Source organism: Odocoileus virginianus, chromosome 20 (assembly GCF_023699985.2).
Source record: "Odocoileus virginianus isolate 20LAN1187 ecotype Illinois chromosome 20, Ovbor_1.2, whole genome shotgun sequence".
Lineage (NCBI taxonomy): Eukaryota > Metazoa > Chordata > Mammalia > Artiodactyla > Cervidae > Odocoileus > Odocoileus virginianus.
The window spans coordinates 52,259,666-52,276,214 of NC_069693.1; the positions used below are offsets into that span (position 1 = coordinate 52,259,666).

General features: G+C 45.5%; 1 protein-coding gene across 1 annotated transcript in view; it reads left to right on the forward strand.

Moving 5' to 3' along the window:
* Positions 1-8,505: 8,505 nt before the first annotated feature.
* Positions 8,506-16,549, forward strand: part of CDYL2 (chromodomain Y like 2) — a 161,031-nt gene continuing 152,987 nt past the window's right edge. The window contains exon 1 of the mRNA XM_070451496.1: positions 8,506-8,821. Coding sequence (XP_070307597.1) covers positions 8,798-8,821 — 24 coding nt within the window. The 5' untranslated portion in view covers positions 8,506-8,797. The remainder of the gene's footprint in view (positions 8,822-16,549) is intronic.

Consider the following 16,549-nt stretch of genomic DNA (forward strand, 5'->3'; position numbering starts at 1 on the left):
GCAGGATTTCGAAGTCAGAGGATCAGTTCTTCGTCAGGGCTTAAAGCCAAACACTTGGGTTTTCCTTCTTGCCTCAAGGTCTCTACGAGAATAACTTTTTCTCATGAATATAGCCCACAGGGAGTCTGATCCTACTTCAGGCAACAGAAGGTCTATCTGCCCTTTCTGAAGCACATGATCAGGGTCATGATCCTTACATTTATAAAATGGGGCTAATGATTCTTATTTTGTTGAAATGATTAAAATGATACAACTTGCATGTAATAGTTGAGTTCTGTACACTATGCCTAAAAGAAAAGGCAGACTCACTCCACCAAAAATCACTGGAATCCATAAACAGTTCAACACATTTCTTCACTTTTCCTTTCAATTAAGGTAATTCAAAGACTACCTCGGTTGAGATCCTAGGTCTTTTGTTCTCATTCTCCTTCTCTCATTTCTCAGCCCCTCTTCCAGCCCCAATATCTGTGGTCTTTTCTGCCCCTCAGATCTTACCTTGAAGTCACCCTTTGTTCTTAAGGTCATCAAGGTTCTGAACATGGATCCTGCCTCTGTCTTGCTGGGACAACAAAAAGGTCTTTTATTGTGAATAAGGGTAGAAACAAAGAGGCAAAGGAAACAAAAGGTGGTCATACATGGAAAGTATGCAGGGACTTCCCTGGTGTTCCAGTGGTTAGGACCTTGAGCTTCCACTGCAGGGGGCACGGGTTTGATCCCTGGTTGGGGAACTAATCCCACAAGCCCAGCGGTATGGCCAAAGGAAAAAAACAACAACAGGAAAAAAAACAGGAAAGCATGCAACATGCTTTGTTGTTCAACAAAGGTAGTTGTTCAACAGTCGTCACTGCCAACACTGACTGCACCATTTCAAGAGCCCTGTTACTTGGTGTAGTCCTTCTTACTTGAACAATCTTTGTTCCAACTCACTGACCAACAATTTTGTTTATATCACCTCTGCCCAGCCCACATGATATCACAGACCTCCTTATCTAGCTTAGGTTCAGTCACCATCATTCTTTCCTTACAGTTACTTCCTTATATATATTCTTAACTCCATTTCCTCTCTCTCCTTCCACTGAACTCACACGGTGAATCCCACCCTTGGTTAAACCCAATGCCCAGCTTGCCCCTGAACAATGGAATGTGACTGGATAAAGAAAAACCATGCCTACGGGTCTGATTAAATTATGACCACATATCCAGTGGGCCTTCAGTATCTCCCAGCAACACCACCCTATTTTCCTAGTCAGTTACCTCTTTTCCCCAAGTCAACCATTTTTTCCCCCCAGGGAAAAAGTCATGCCTGATCTTAGTTCCTCAACCAGAGATTTTAGTTCCTTGGCCCAGAATCTTAGTTCCCTGAGCAGGGTTGGAACCTGCGACCCTTGCAGTAGAGGCAAAGAATCCTAACCGCTGGACTGCCAGGGAATTCACCCATCACTTTTGCATACTTTAAAGTCTGTCTTCAAACACTAGAGAAACTACACTTGTTCGTTTTACATCTAGATAGCCTGAACAGTGAAAAAGGTGGGTGTTATTAGTTTTGGGAGAAGCATTGTTCCAGGCAAATCAGGTTCCCCTATCTGATACCTTTCCCCTCACTTTCATTTGATGATTTCATGGCTCATTTCATGGGGAATACAGAAATAACAGAAGAGAGCTCCAAACTTGCCAGTGACTTCATCTGCACCACACACTTGGCCTGCCTCTGTGTGTGCAGAGAATGGGGTATTAGTTTCCTGTGGCTGCTATAAGAGCTTACCAGGAAGCTGATGGCTGAAAGCAGCAACAATCTATTCTCTCACAGACCTAGGGACTAGAGGCCTGGAATCAAGGTGTCAGCAAGACCACATAACCTCCGATGGCTCTGGGGAAGAATTCTTCCCTCCTGGCCTCTGGTGATTGCGATCAATCCTTGGCATTCTTTGGCTTCTACACACATTTCTCCCATCACTGTTTCCATTGTCACATGGCGCTCTCTCTGTCTGTCTCTATTTTAAGGACACTAGTTATTGGTTCAGGGCCAACCTGAATCCTGTATGACCTCATCTTAACTAATTACATCTGCAAATAAGGTCACGTTCTGGGGTTCCAGGTGGACATGAATTTTAGGGGGCACTATTCAACCTGTTGCAGACAGACTCTGTGTTCCTGAGGCTGGGCCCTCCGCCTTGGCCTTCTGCATCCCCTCGCCAGTGACCTTTTCAAAGACTCTGTTCCTGCAATTCTTTCTTCTCTTCCCTGCGTGACTATTTCCTCCTCATGACTGTGTCATTTCTATCATTGTTCAGACATGTCACCATATTATCTGTATTAGAAACCCTTCCTGCATCCGATGCCTGCCTCCATCTACCGACCCACTTCTCTGCTGTTTTATAGCAAAAGGCCTCGAATGAGTCACCTGTGCTCACCATCTGTACTTCCTTTCTGCCCAAGTCTCTTGAACTCACATCAGTCTAGCTTTCAACTTTACTGCTCCACCAAAATGGGTCTTGTCAGGGTCACCAAAACTCTCCATGTTGCTGGATCCTATGATCAGTCCCCTTCTCACCCATTCTCCCCCTGAAGTTTAATGAGCAGTCAGTCCCCTGTCTCTAACTTGGCTTTGGGACACCATACCCTCTTCCTCCCTTCCTATTTCCATCACCCCTTCTCAGACACCTTTGCTGACTCCTCACCATCTTCCTGACCTCTAACTACTAAACCACTCTAGGGCTCCATCTGACACCCTCTTTCCCACCAGGTCTATGCCTAGTCTTTACCAGCTGTGTGCTGACCACTGCCACTGTGTTCAGCCTGGGTTTCTTTTCCTTTTTGAATTTAATTTTTATTTGGTCACACTGGGTCTTAGTTTCGGCACATCACTGAACTCAGTTGCAGGATGTGGGATCTAGTTTCCTGAAGGAGGATTGAACCCAGGCTCAATGCACTGGGAGTTCGGAGTCTTAGCCACTGGACCACCAGGGAAGTCCCCTCCTTGGGTTTCTGACTCACATATCGACTCTTCCCTCATCTCCACTTGGATGTCTAAACTTACCTCAAAATTAGCATGCTCTAAAATGGAATTATTGATTTCCTCTCACCCGGACCTAATACAAATACAAATACAAATAACCTACCACATACACTTCTTCCCAGGTTTCTACATCTAAGTAAATGGCATCTCCATTTTCCCAGACATTCAGACCAAAACCTTAGGATTCTTGGAGTTCCCTGGCTGTCCAGTGGTTAAGACTCATGCTTCCAATGCAGGGGATATGGTTTTGTGCCCTGGTTGGGGAACTAAGATCATGCATGCCCGATGGTGCAGCCAAAATAAATAAATAAAATCAACACAAAATAAAATATAGACTTTAAAAAATGTAAGATTCTTCTATGTTATCACAGCCCATGTATCCCCATAGATACCTCGCATCCAACCACTTCTTTTTGTCTTGACACCTTCTCCCTTAGTCCACACCACGAGGATCTCACACCTGGACTTCCAGGATGGTATCCAGCAGCCCTCTGTGTCCCTTCATTGCAGTCTCTACCCAGGAGCCAAGTGACCCAATCATATCATCCCCTGTTCAAAGCTTCCCCAGTCACCTCTCACATCACTGAGCATGGAATCTCAATTCTTTACCTGGCCTCCGAGGTCCTCCATATACCTGGCCCTTGGTCAGGTCCCAGACTGACCTCCACCGGTGCTCTTTCTTGCTCATTCAGCTTTAGCCACTTTGCTTCACTGCTGGACCTTGAACAAACAAAGTTTCTTCAGACCCAGGGCTTTGCCTTGGCTGTTTTTGGTCTCTGACATTCTCTGCCTTCTGATTGGATTTATGTTCTCTCACTTTCTTTGGGGTTTCAGCTCAAAAGTCACAATCTCACTGAGGTCTTATCTTTACCTAAACCAGCACCCTCTCCCAAGCATACACCCATCTCAGTTTTTCTTTTTTTGCCTCTTTACCTGGTTTCATTTTTCTTTGTAGTTCTTATCAGTCCATGAAATAGTATCACATATGTATGTTGTTTTCTTGTTTGATTCACTGTCTCCTCCACTGTACTGTAAGCTCCTCAAGAGCAGGGAAATTTTTGTTTTGTTCAGTGAGAATGGTAACTGACATGCTGTAGACACTGAATAAGTATGATTGACTTCAATTACTACTGTATTACCATTATCATCATCATTGAAATAAAATGTGTTTTAAAATTAATGCTAAAAATAAGGTTTAATTAGCAACAAGGGTTTCTATATGGCATGAGAAGAATATTGTTTGAAGGTTTTATTTAATGCCTTTCAATAGGATCTTGGACATTCAAAGATATTAATGACACACCCAAGTTTAAAACCAGTAGTAGCAGCAGCTGTAATATTAATTATAACAGATACCATTATTCAGCCGTTGTTAGTGGCAGGTGCCTTGCATGGATCATCTTATCTAATTCTCCAAACAATTCTATGGGGTTGTCTATCATCTCAATTTACAAATGTAGTGTGGTAGTTTTAAATATGTCCACAAATTCTTTGATGGTCCTTTCTTAGATGGTGGAGGCTAATTCATCTCTCCTTGAGTGTAGACTCAGCTTAGCAGCTTCCAGATCCCTAATGCACAGAAATGGTGAGATAAGAAATGCCTTTTGTTTTAAGCTACTAAGTTTTGGGGATAATTTATTATGTAACAATAAATATTTTGGGGAATGAAAGAACAGAGAGGTTAAGTAAACAGCCTCATAGCATACACCTAGCAGTGATGATACAAGAATTGGAACCCAGGCAATGTGAATCTAGAACCCAAATGTTCAACCATGCTATATAGGAAGTTAAGATAAGGTTTCAAGCAATGCCAGAAGGAGAAGACTGTGGCTTTCTAATGCCACTGTCAGGGTGGAGGATACAGTCTATCCTTGGATATTAAACTGTCCATTCTTGCTTTATCACAGGGCATGTTTTAGGCAGCGACTTCCCTTGTTTCTAAGTTCCCTTTCTGCCACAGGCTTCTTTTAGCATATAGTGAACATCTGTCTTCCCGGCATCCTTTCATTCCCCCATTTCTTTGGGCTTCTGCTCGTTCTCAATTGGGATCAGGTAATTCTGGCAAAGCAGTCAATCATTGAACTCTTCCTGCTGGGATAGATGGAGATGTGACTTAAACTGGCCAATCATAGAGCATTATTAGTGACTGGCTACAGTAATCTGTCCAACATACCAGCACATGATGTACACTGGCCAAGCAGAAACATTCCCTAGGATTTTGAAATATTCAGTGAGATCTCTAAGCTCAGATGATGTGAGCTGCCAGGTGCCATATTCTTAACTGCCTGGGGGAAGTCTATCTCCAACAGAAAGTCGAGCATAGAGCGAGGACATCTCACATCCTTAGAGACCTTGAATCCAGCCAACCCAGAGAGCAACTCCATCCTCTTTTAATCTATGTGAGTCAATAAGCTATGTTCTAAATTAGTTTGAGTTTCTATCAGTTGCCCTTCATCATGACTAGTATGAAGAGTCTGTCCCATTTTGCGGAAGATGGTAGGTATCATCCATTCTCCATGAGCATCAGTGGTTCTGAGTCATCCAAAGAACCTGGAGAAGTTCTCTCCATTGGATGGCCTTTCCTCAGGGGTGAAGGACTTCCTTTTCATCCTTTAGGAAGCACCTGGCCTTTCTGGAAGCCAGTGATGGTCTGGGGGCAAGCTCAAAATAAAATGGTGCTATCACGGATGGGGAGTTCAGTCACTCAGTTTAAAATTTTAGTCATCTCTGTATCCTTTCTTTCCTTAGATGCTCACCCCCTCCCTCAATTATGCACACACACACACAGACACACCCCCACACACAGACACATACACATCCTGTTAGTCATCAAGTCCTGTTGATGTGGATCAAATACTTTATGGAAGTAGATGGAGTAACCATAATGAAAGTCTGTGGCCGCCAGGTTCTTCCTTCTGAACATCTTGCAAATCCAGTTTTTCTTCTTCATTTCTACCTCCACCACACTGGACCACTGTGACTGGTCTCCCTACCTCTAACCTCAACCCCTGGAGTCTGTTCTTCATATTTCTTATAGAATTTGTCTTCTAATACACTTTTGATTGCCGCATGCTTTTGATGGATTCAAAAGTCTTCATCCAGTTTTCCCCCCCGCTGACTGGCTAAATTGCAAGCTTCTTACCTTGGTGTTCAAGACTCTCCATGAACAGACCCACATTCATTATCCAATGTCCTGTGACTTCCACAAATCAATCTTCTGGTCTTCTCACGCCCACCTCATTGAAGAACTGCCTACCATCTACCCTTGTTTTTTCTCCAAAGTCCCTCCTTTTCTATGAGTCTTCAAGATCCATTACAATACTATCTCATCCATAAAATATTCCCTGAGCATGCCAATCCACAGTGAATATCTCCTTCTGTGAACTCTGTAAACAATTGTTGTCTAGACTAAGGTTTTTTTTTTTTTTCCCTTCAAATTGTGCTCACATTCCCAGGGAGTACTTGGCCGGCACAAGTGAAGTTTTTGGTGTTTTTGTAAAACTACTGATTATATATTCAAATTTGGCTGAGCATATTATTTCCAAACCCAGTTTCTTTCTTGTCTTCTACTTCCAAATTACATCCTCATGCTATCGTGGTGCATTTATTCCCAAGTACAAATTAAGGATCATTAAAATTTGTTTTCTGACCTACAGATAGAGAACTGCCTATTATTAATATTCTTATTTAAAACCATGACCATGGGGAAAATATCAGTATGAAGAGGGAAGAAAACTGCTATAGCAATTTCCAGTTTCTAAACCAAATACACTTTCTTGTTTATTTCCACCCCCTCACCCCTTTCCCCCTTCATCATTTTAATGTGGGATTTTAACTAGACATTGGTATAAAATCTGTTGTATTGGTATAGTCTGACAGTCATTGTGTACCCACTCTCTGCCAGCAATAGGGATAATGATCACATTGCCATGCTTGTGATACAAAATTGAACAAGCCTCGGCAGGAGGAGCTTTCCAGATGGATTAAGTGTGGAAGGACATTCTAGGCACAGGGGACAGCATGTAAAAGCTCATGTATTCCTAGAATGAGCCAGACATGAAAACCCTGTGTTCCAGATTCTGTGGGTTTTTTTTTAATAGAAAGATGTGATGATTTTAAAACATTTTGATAATCTATGGATCAAACCTTTCTGTTTGTTATAATTCTCCTTTGCCATCTCCCTCTCCACAAGGGCAGTTCAGGGTCCAAATTCAGACACAAGTAACCTTAAGGGATTCTGCTGGAATAGGCCACTTTGTGTATACAGAGATTCTCCATTCGATTCTCACATCACCTTAGGTGTGTCTTACCATCTCCAATTTAGAGATGCAGAAGGCAAGCCTCATGAGGTAAAGTGACTTGTCCAAAGTCTCTCAAATAGGAAAAGACCGAGGGAGGATATGAGTTAAGTCCACACCACAGCTAGAGAAAGTGACCAACTGGGCATTTCTGGGGCTGGAATGAGGAAGACCTTTCTTCCAAACTGAATAGCCTGCCTTCCCAGGTCCTGAGTTCACTGTCTTTAAACAGAATTGGTGTCCACGATGAAGCAGGAAGAGATGACTTAACAACGAGTTTGGGTTTCAGAGTCCCTCCGGCTCTGGAGCCTGGCACATAGTAGGAGAGCCTTCTGGCTGGGCGACTGAATCCTCCTGCCGTGCGTGTGGTTCCCCGCTCCTCCTGGAGTCGAAGTCCCTTGAGGGCAGGGTCCCAGTGGCTGCTACCCGGGGACACGGTGTAGTCGGGTAGACTTTGGAAGATGCTTGTTGAATAATGGATGAGTGGGTAAATGGGGGCTGGGAAGGTTGGGGGAAGGCCACACCCGGCTCCAAAGACTTTCCAGGGTTTGCCGGGGTGCTGTCCTGGCTCTCTCGGCGCCTCTGGAGGGGTCCTTTCGTCCCTCTTCCTGTGGCCTCCACGTCTCAGCACCCAGACTGGAGGGAGGCGCTATGGGGCCGGGGAGGGGCCGCGCGGTCCCCAGGGGCTAGGTCTCCCGGGGGGCGGCGCCCACTCCCTCTCGGGGGGTGCGGGGCAAGAGATGAGGCCCCTGGGGGCCGGCCGAGCCCGCCCGGGGGCCCCTTCCCCGCCGGGCCCCACAGCCCTCTACCTGCTTCCCGGCCGCCCCTTCGCAGCCCCGGGCCGGGTGCGCCCGGCGGGCACCTGGCCCGCCACCCCCCGGGGAGCCCCGCCGGTCTCCTCCGGGGCCGGCCCGGGGCGGTGGGGCGGGCCTGGGCGCTCCCCGGCTCTGGGACCGGTCCCCCGGGGCGCGGCCGGGCAGCCGCCCCCGTTCCCCCCCCGCCCGCCCGCCCGGGGGGCCGGGCCGGGCTCCCGGGGGGCGGGGACTCGCCCAGTGGCAGCAGCGTCCGGGCCGGCGGCGGGCGCGGGGCGGCTTCCTGCAGGCGGCGCCGGGGCGAGCCGTTGCCCGCCGCAGCCACACCGCCGCCGGGTCGCCGGGTCGCGGGGGCCGCGGCGCTTGGGCCGCGTCGGTGCCTCCCGGGCGCGCTGCGCGGCCGTCGCTGCTGCCCGCGCTCGTGCCGCCGCCGCCGCCGCCGCTGCCGGTTACGCCAGCCCCGCCGCCGCCGCCGCCGCCCGCTCTGATTCTGCGCATAGGCAGCCCCCAAGCCTGTCATTCTGCAAAAACACAGTTTACTCAACACACCACACACACACACACACACGCGCGCGCACACACACGCGCACACTGGCCCCCCTCGCGCACACGCACGGAGGGCGCGAGCGAGCAGACGCGCACAGCCGGCGAGCCAAGTTCCGCAGCCTGGCATGGCTTCTGGGGACCTTTACGAGGTACGGGGACGCGGGGGCGCGGGCCGGCCCCAGCCCGCGGGCGGGTGGCGGGCGGGCGGCGGGCGGCGGGGGCCGGGCCGGGGCCGGGGCCGGGCGCGAGCCGGAGTTGCCGAGCCCGTGGCGGCGGCGGCGGCGGCCGGAGGGTGGCGGGGGCCGGGCGCGCCTCCCGCCCGCCGCCCGCCCTCCCGCGGCGCCCGCGCCCGCTCCCTCTTTCTCTTTCTCTCGCGCACACACTCTCTTACTCCATCTACTTTGCGGCCTTGGAGGGGAAGGAGGAAGCCGGGCGGAGCCGGGGCGGGGGAGGTAGCGGTCCCGGGGAGGTGTTTCTCGCCCGACGAGCCGCCTCGAGTGCAGAAAGTACAGGTAAAAGTCGGCGCCGGACGTGCGGGGAATGCGGGAGGCCGCGGGGCGGCCGGCGCGGGTGAGGGGCCGGGGGTGCACTGCCCCGGGGCCGGGCCGGGGGCGAGGGAGGGGAACCTGGGGTGGGGGGCGGGCCGCGATGGAGCGGAGCCGGGCCGGGGCGAGGCGGGGTCCTGGGGGGAGGCGGCCTTGAAAGGGGGAGGCTGGATGGGGGGTTCGGGAGACCCCCGCCAAACCGCTCCCCGGGGCCAACGGGCCACCCGCCCCCCTCCCCCCACCTGCTGCCCCCGCCGCCGACTCGGGGCCGGGGCGTGGGGGCGGTCCTTGCGGGTGTCGCGCTCACTCGGGGCGAGAGGGGGCGCTGCAGAGGGCCTCCGGTGGAAGCGGGAGCACATGGAAGGCGGAGGTGGGTGGTAACACGTTGCTGGAGGACTGGGGATGGAAGCCTGGCTCCCAGCGCTCTACGGCACTGACCTCAGTGGATGCCTGTCTCCAGGTCCACAACAGGTAGTGACCAGCATCGGATGTTTTGAGAACGTCTCAAAAAATGGTCAAGGAAGACATTAGTGTGGCACCTTTGAAACAATGGAGAAATAGCCATGGCCTCTGGGAGCTGGGTTTTACTAGCTCTGAACAGAACAGTTCCTGCTTTTGGATTTGGGACAAGTGGACAAAACAAGAAGCAACTCCCTTTCCCTAGGGAGAATGCCCCCAAAGAGCTGTTGGTCCCAAGAGAAGGTTCAGGATTAGGGAAGCTAAAAGATGCCCCATCTTCAACCTGAAGGCCTGCTGATCCTCCAGGAAACCAGAATCATAGCTTGGCGTGGTCCTGGACTCCCTCGCACAGAAATCGGTTACCACTAGCCCTGGTCCTCAAGACTTTTCAACTAAATTGAGATGAACACCCCAAGGGGTGGAATTCTTGGTAGGAGATGACAGGGGTGATTCACCCACAATGAGCTTTTTCCTCTGGGTCTTCTGGAAAGATGTAGCTTTTTCAGTTGGTGGATTGCTGGCCAGTGTGAGAGAAGAAGAGTGTGGAGAGCAGGCAAGGTAGCATCTTAGCCTCCTGTGCGACCAGGGTCTTTTGGATGATTCTGGACCTGGTGAGGCTCAGTCATGAACCACCAGTGGGCTCAGGTGCCATGGCTTGAGAGGACACTGCAGTCCTATGGCGAGGTCAGTGTTGAGACCTCCTGCCAACAACCAGACCTAGCTTCAGTAAGCTTGTATGTGAGCCACCTGGCAAACAGAAAGTCCAGCCCCAGTCGAGCATTCAGAAGACCACAGCCCCAACAAACATGTTGACTGAAACACCATGATATGTTCTGGGGCAGAACCATCCGGCTAAAATGTTTCTGTTTTTCTTGAAAGAATGTTGCAGTTTGACCTCTTCTCTAGCCTACTGCCTTCCTCACCCCTGCATTGATAGAGAAGATGAAGTTGGGTAGACCTGGTGAAGAACTTTGGAAGATTGTGTCCAATAGGTCACCAAGCACTTTTGTCTATTTCAAGATGGTGGAACAATTTCTGAAACCAAAAGAGTTGAAGCACAGTCAATTGGGATGTTTGATTTAGTTTCCCAAAGTATAACCAGCAAAAAAGTAGACATTCTTCAGAGGCAAAGCTCAGCTCCTTGGGAGTATGGATTTTTCTACCCATTGACAGTGAGTCACTCAGAGCTTCCGCCTTTCCCTGGGAGAAGAGTTGCATTGAGAAGGCATTAAGAGGACATGTTAGGAGCTGTCAGTATTTCTTCTTTTAAAGTTTGGAACTTATGAACCTTCTGGGGATAATTTCTTGTTTAATGATCATCTGAAATGCCCTCCTTAACATTGGTAATTATAGTTGCCAGATGAGTCTGTTAAAAGGGGAGTTTTCACACCGGCCTTGGAAGTGTCTTAGCATCTCTCGAGTTCTCCTTGAAGTTCAGTAAACAAGACAATAATAATAATTACTTCTGTGATAGTAGGTAATTGTACTAGATGTAAAATAGTTTTCCCGTGGCTGATTATTTGCATAATCATTACTAAAAAGGGCTAAATTGCATTACAAGAATATAACCAATGTCAGCATTTTTATAGCCAGTGTCTACATTACATAACACATACTGAGAAATTTAATTTGTTGTTCAAATTTAGTTTTAAAAACAGTTAAGAAGTGCTAACTGTACATTTTGAACTGTAAAAATGGGCGTGTAAAAAGCAGGATGTTGATTTAAGGACACATCTTGGATTATCCAGTACACTTATTGACCTTTAAAGGTAAAAAAGAGAAGAAAACTGATGCCATTCTCAATTTAAATATTACATTAATTAAATACTATACCCAAGGGTATGTGAGATGGTTTCTTGTAACCTCTGACCAAGAAACCACATTTTGACTGGACAAGAACTATTATTGAATATGTTTGTAATTGGTTTATTTCACCTCTGTGTCTGCTGACATTTTTCTTGACCCTCTGTGGTAAAGATGTGATTTGGAGTCTAGAGAGTCTTCAACTTCTCTTTGGTGCTTTAGACAATTAAATTGTAAAAAGTAAGCCTTCCTTGAATAGCATCTTTCAAGGAATAGGTGCTAATTTTAGAGAAAAACTTTGTTTATCTAACGGCACTCTTCAGTCATAGTGAAGAAATATGGAGTCAAGCTCAGTTACCAAAATTTTGGCTCTTGGTAGACAGTTTCTCCTATAGCAGAGTTCTCATCATCAACTGGTATATTATAGCCATCCACTTTAGGAAGGTGATCATAAATATAGGCTGAGCCTTTTAAAATCATGTATCTAGATGCAAAATGAAATTTCTTATCCAGATGCTCTGGTCAACATTCTGCTAAACAAAAGAGTCATAAAATGGTAGTCTGTGAGCCAGGTCTAGTCTCTTTATGTTTTTTGCCTTGCCTGGATGGTAGATAAGAAAAATGGACTTGAATACCTTTAGATGGGTCATGTGATACTTGTTTATAATTGTCCCAGGGCGCCCTCTTACCAGAAATCCTTTCCGCTTCACTCTCACATTACTTATCAGGCTCCAGTAGGCATTAGAGTTTGCAGCCCCCAGATGGTAGTCAACCATTTGCTAACATGTTTGGGTATCAGAAAGATGTAACCAGTGGAATAAGGAGCCCAGTTGCCTTGTCCATCTCTGTGTCCTCAAACGTTCAAATACTTGTTGACTGAATCAGTGAACAGAAGACTGACTGAAGTATAGATAAAGTACCTTGGCTGACCTTTGTTATACTTGTGTGGAGCGCTGCCCTCTGTTCTCCTTTCTCCTTTGACTTGTGGTCTCTCCGTGGTGGTAACACCATGTTTAGGAGAGTCCCTTCCAGTTCTGTCTGGAAGGAAGTGTGGCTGAGTCCCCTTCCAGAGAGCCAGACTGTGTTAGTCATTAAAAGGATTGAATGCATTTAAGCTTCAACTGCATGGCTTTCCAAGTGGCTGTTTGGTGGTGTTTTACACCCTCTCCCTTGTGATTAGCTGACAGTATGGAGGAGGGCTCCCCTCAGTTGGCAAAAATATTCAAAGAGAATGCTGTATGTCTACACAGAAGGTTAGTAGCGGCCAAGTTGAAATTTATTTAGGCGTTTTTAACAGTGGCAGTTCCTGACATTTGTCAGCGTTCAGTTTACTTACAATTCCTGGGTATCTTCCTATAAGATAGTTCTATCTTATGTATTCATGCATCCATATCTAATAAATATGTATACGATTACATGTATGTGTATATATATAATACTGCTTTTGTTTTCTTCCAAACAAAATAAATAATAATAGGATTTTTGTTTTGTTGAAAGAAATTTACTGTAGTTAAAAATCGATGCTGCTACATCGATTGAACGTGGGCCTTTCCGCTATAGCGCTACATAGGCATCTTGTGTCCTGCAAAATTATACACTGAAAATAACAGGGTTTATGGGAAAAACTGGATTGAGGCCAACTGCAGAAACATTGGAACTTTGTGAACAAAAACAAAACCAAATCTAATAAAAGTACCCGTCAGTTAAATCTCCACCTGGCTGATGTTTGCTCTTGCCAGGTCAATCCATCCTTATAGCCTTCAAATTGGGCTGGTACTTCTTTCTTCTCTCTGTAACTCGCAGAGATCATTCACTTCTAATGGAGACCGTTTTCATTGAAATGAAATCTAACCTAGAGCATAGCCCTCTGCATTCATCTGTATGGAAAGAAATATTTTGTACCTTCTTCATCTGTAATTTGCAGCTTTGCCAGTCATGTTAGCATAGTGGAAAGGTATTAATTCTTGAAGCCACTGTGGGCCTACTCAGATTAAAGGAAGGCACTTGAATGCGTTTCCAGCTTTGTTCTTGATCTTCAAGCATTGTTAAGTCTTTCTCTTTCCTTGTCAGAGCTCTTTCCTGCGATTGCTTCAAAACATTAACAAACTGTGAAAGTCACATAAGAACCAACACAACTTGTTAATTTGACATATTCCTTTAGGTACCACTTGTACCCAAGGTGAAACACGTGCAGTTCCAGAACGAACAGTCAGTGATAAAACTTCTTGAGTGTCAGTACCAGTATTTGAAGAGGCAAATATTGTCAAAGAGAATTCATTGGATGAGCTGAATTGATTTTTTGGCACATGGTAGACACCTGAAGAATATCAACTGGGTATATGATTCTCCCAGCTTTTGAAAGTTATTTTAAATTATTCCCTGTGGATAGATAGCAGCTTATTTTCAAGTAGTATAGACTTTTATGTGAAGTCATTCCTCATTGCATAAGATCATTTCCTCAAGGGCTTGAACTATCCTTGAAATGAGTTTATACAGCGTCTTGCACCTGAGCAATTGCTAAGGAATGGTTCAGACATGGTAATTATCAAAGATCTTAAGTACTGGAGACACACATTTAGATTGCGAAGATGTGAGCCCCTCTACATCTCTTGGATGGTGAAAAGAGTTGTAGATGTGGCTAAATTTATAACACCATCATTCATTTGCTCATCTCGCATTAAGAGAACACCAAATATATGCCAAGCACTACTCTAGGGGATTGATGAGATTGTATTGCCTGAGCTTATGGTCTAGTGTGAGATATAGTTAAGAAAACAGGCAGTTTACAGCGCAGGAGGAAAAGTATTAGTACAGGGAAAATGGGGTTCCCTACGACCATGAGGGGGATCTACAGTGGGGGAATGAGCGAAGGCTTTCCAGAGAACATGACGACTGTGGAGATGTTTGAAATAGGAAATGAGCATGATCAGGTTTGCAGGACTTATTGAGAATATTATCTTTTCTGTTTTTAAAAGCAATTTATGTTCATTGTTGCAGCTTAGAAAAATAAAAGCATAAAATTATACCTATATGTAGATATATATATATCTAATTTATCTAAGATAAATATTATTATATATATACTTTTAGCATATACTTGATGTTTATTAAATACTGATGTGATATCTGAATTAATTAAAATGTTAGCTTTCTTGGTATAGGTACAAATATGAGTGAAAGTATTTTCTATATGTATCTGTACAATTAATAAATCAAATTGGAACATAGGATACATATTTTATTTTTCTTGTATATGCATATATATAATGATTATTTCCTTATATATCTTAAAATACTGTTCTATATCATGATTTTTAATGACAGGTTAATTTTCACTTGAATTGATACACTATTGTGTGTCTAACTGATCCCCTATTGCTGGATATCTAGATTTCTTCCATTTATAAACAATTTAAATATTGCTTTTAACCTCCATGAACATAATTATTTGTATTCCTGTCTTATTATTATGCTCAAGATAAATTCTGAGAAGTGAAATTTCTAGGTTGAAGAATGCTAACATTTTTAACACTTTTGTTACGTAATCTCAGATTGCCCCTCAGAAATGGACAGTGAGTTAGTTTGGAGGAAGACTGGAAGCCGTGGTGACCAGTTTATATACTCTTTCGGTAATTGAAATGAGTGTCAACTGGTGACTTGAACCAAAGGAGTGGTAATATAGACAAAGACAAATGGATGGAATTTGAAACATTAAAAAGGAATCACCATAATTTGGTACACCAGTCAAGATTATGTCTGGCTGCTTATAATATAAAATGTACAATAACAGTGGCCTAAACAAGGTTTCTTTTCTTCCATGAAATAAACTTGGAGTTAGGCAGTCTAAGATTGGTGTGATGCTCTCTGCAGTTCTCAGGATATCAGGCTTCTCCTTGTCTCTTTCACCTTCAGCTGTGGTGTCTACCGTTAAGGTCACTGCTGGACCCAAGGTGGCCACGGAGCTCTAGCCATCTTTTGTGTAAGAGGATGGGAGAAATAGGCAGAAAAGGAGATGCAAAAGTTGAGTCATCTTCTATAAACAGCTGCCGAAAGTTCCATGCCATCTTGCTTTCCCTTATTGGCCTGAATAATTATATGGTCACAGCTAGCTGCAAAGGAGGCTAGAAAATGTGATTTTCAGTTATACTCTCTTCATTCCCTCTCAAGTAAGACTTGACTGACATTATGTAGGGATTGAGGGAAAGGCAGGAGTTGAGGCATGACTTTGTGGTTTCTGTTTTGGTCCATTAGGTGGGTGGTAGAACCAGTAGTGGAGATAGAGAACCAAGGAAGAAGCACTGGTTGGAGGAAGTGGGGGCAGTGGAAAGGACAGTGAGTTCAGAGTGATTGTGGGACACCTAGGTATAGATATTCATAGCAGTCGGTCATGTGGGCATGGGACTCAAAAGCATGATCTGTCATGGAGATCGAGATTGGGAATCATTGGCATATAGATTAGAATGAAAGGCAAAGGACAGTGTGTAAATAGGAAGGGGGTCCAGGGGAGGAGGACTGGAGAAAGTGGACATTTACAGGATGGAAGAAGAGACAGAAGATCAGATTTACAAGGAGTAGCAAGAGAGGTAGGAGGCAAAACAAGAGACTTTGCTGTTATGGAAGGTAATGGAAAATTGGATTTCATGAAAGGTGTGGTCAGCAGAGTCCTTTGGCTGTAATAAACAGTAAGTTGTTGGAAACCTTAACGGGCATGTTTTCTATAGAGTGTGTTGGTGGGAGGGCTTGATTGCAGTGTGATGATGCATGCAGGGAGATGTGGGGAATGTGGATGTAAAGACATATGGGTAACAGTCTTGAGAAGCTTGAGTGAGACAGCCATAGAAAAAAGAATGAAATAATGCTATTTGCAACAACTTGCATAGACCTAGAGATTGTCACATTAAGTAAAGTAAGTTGGGCAAAGCAAATGTCGTATCTTATCACTTATATGTGGAATCTAAAAAAATAATACAAATGAATGTTTTCACAAAATGGAAACAGACTCACAGACAAAAAAAACCCCACAAACTTATGGTTCATTCAGTTCAGTTCAGTCACTCAGTCATGTTGGAC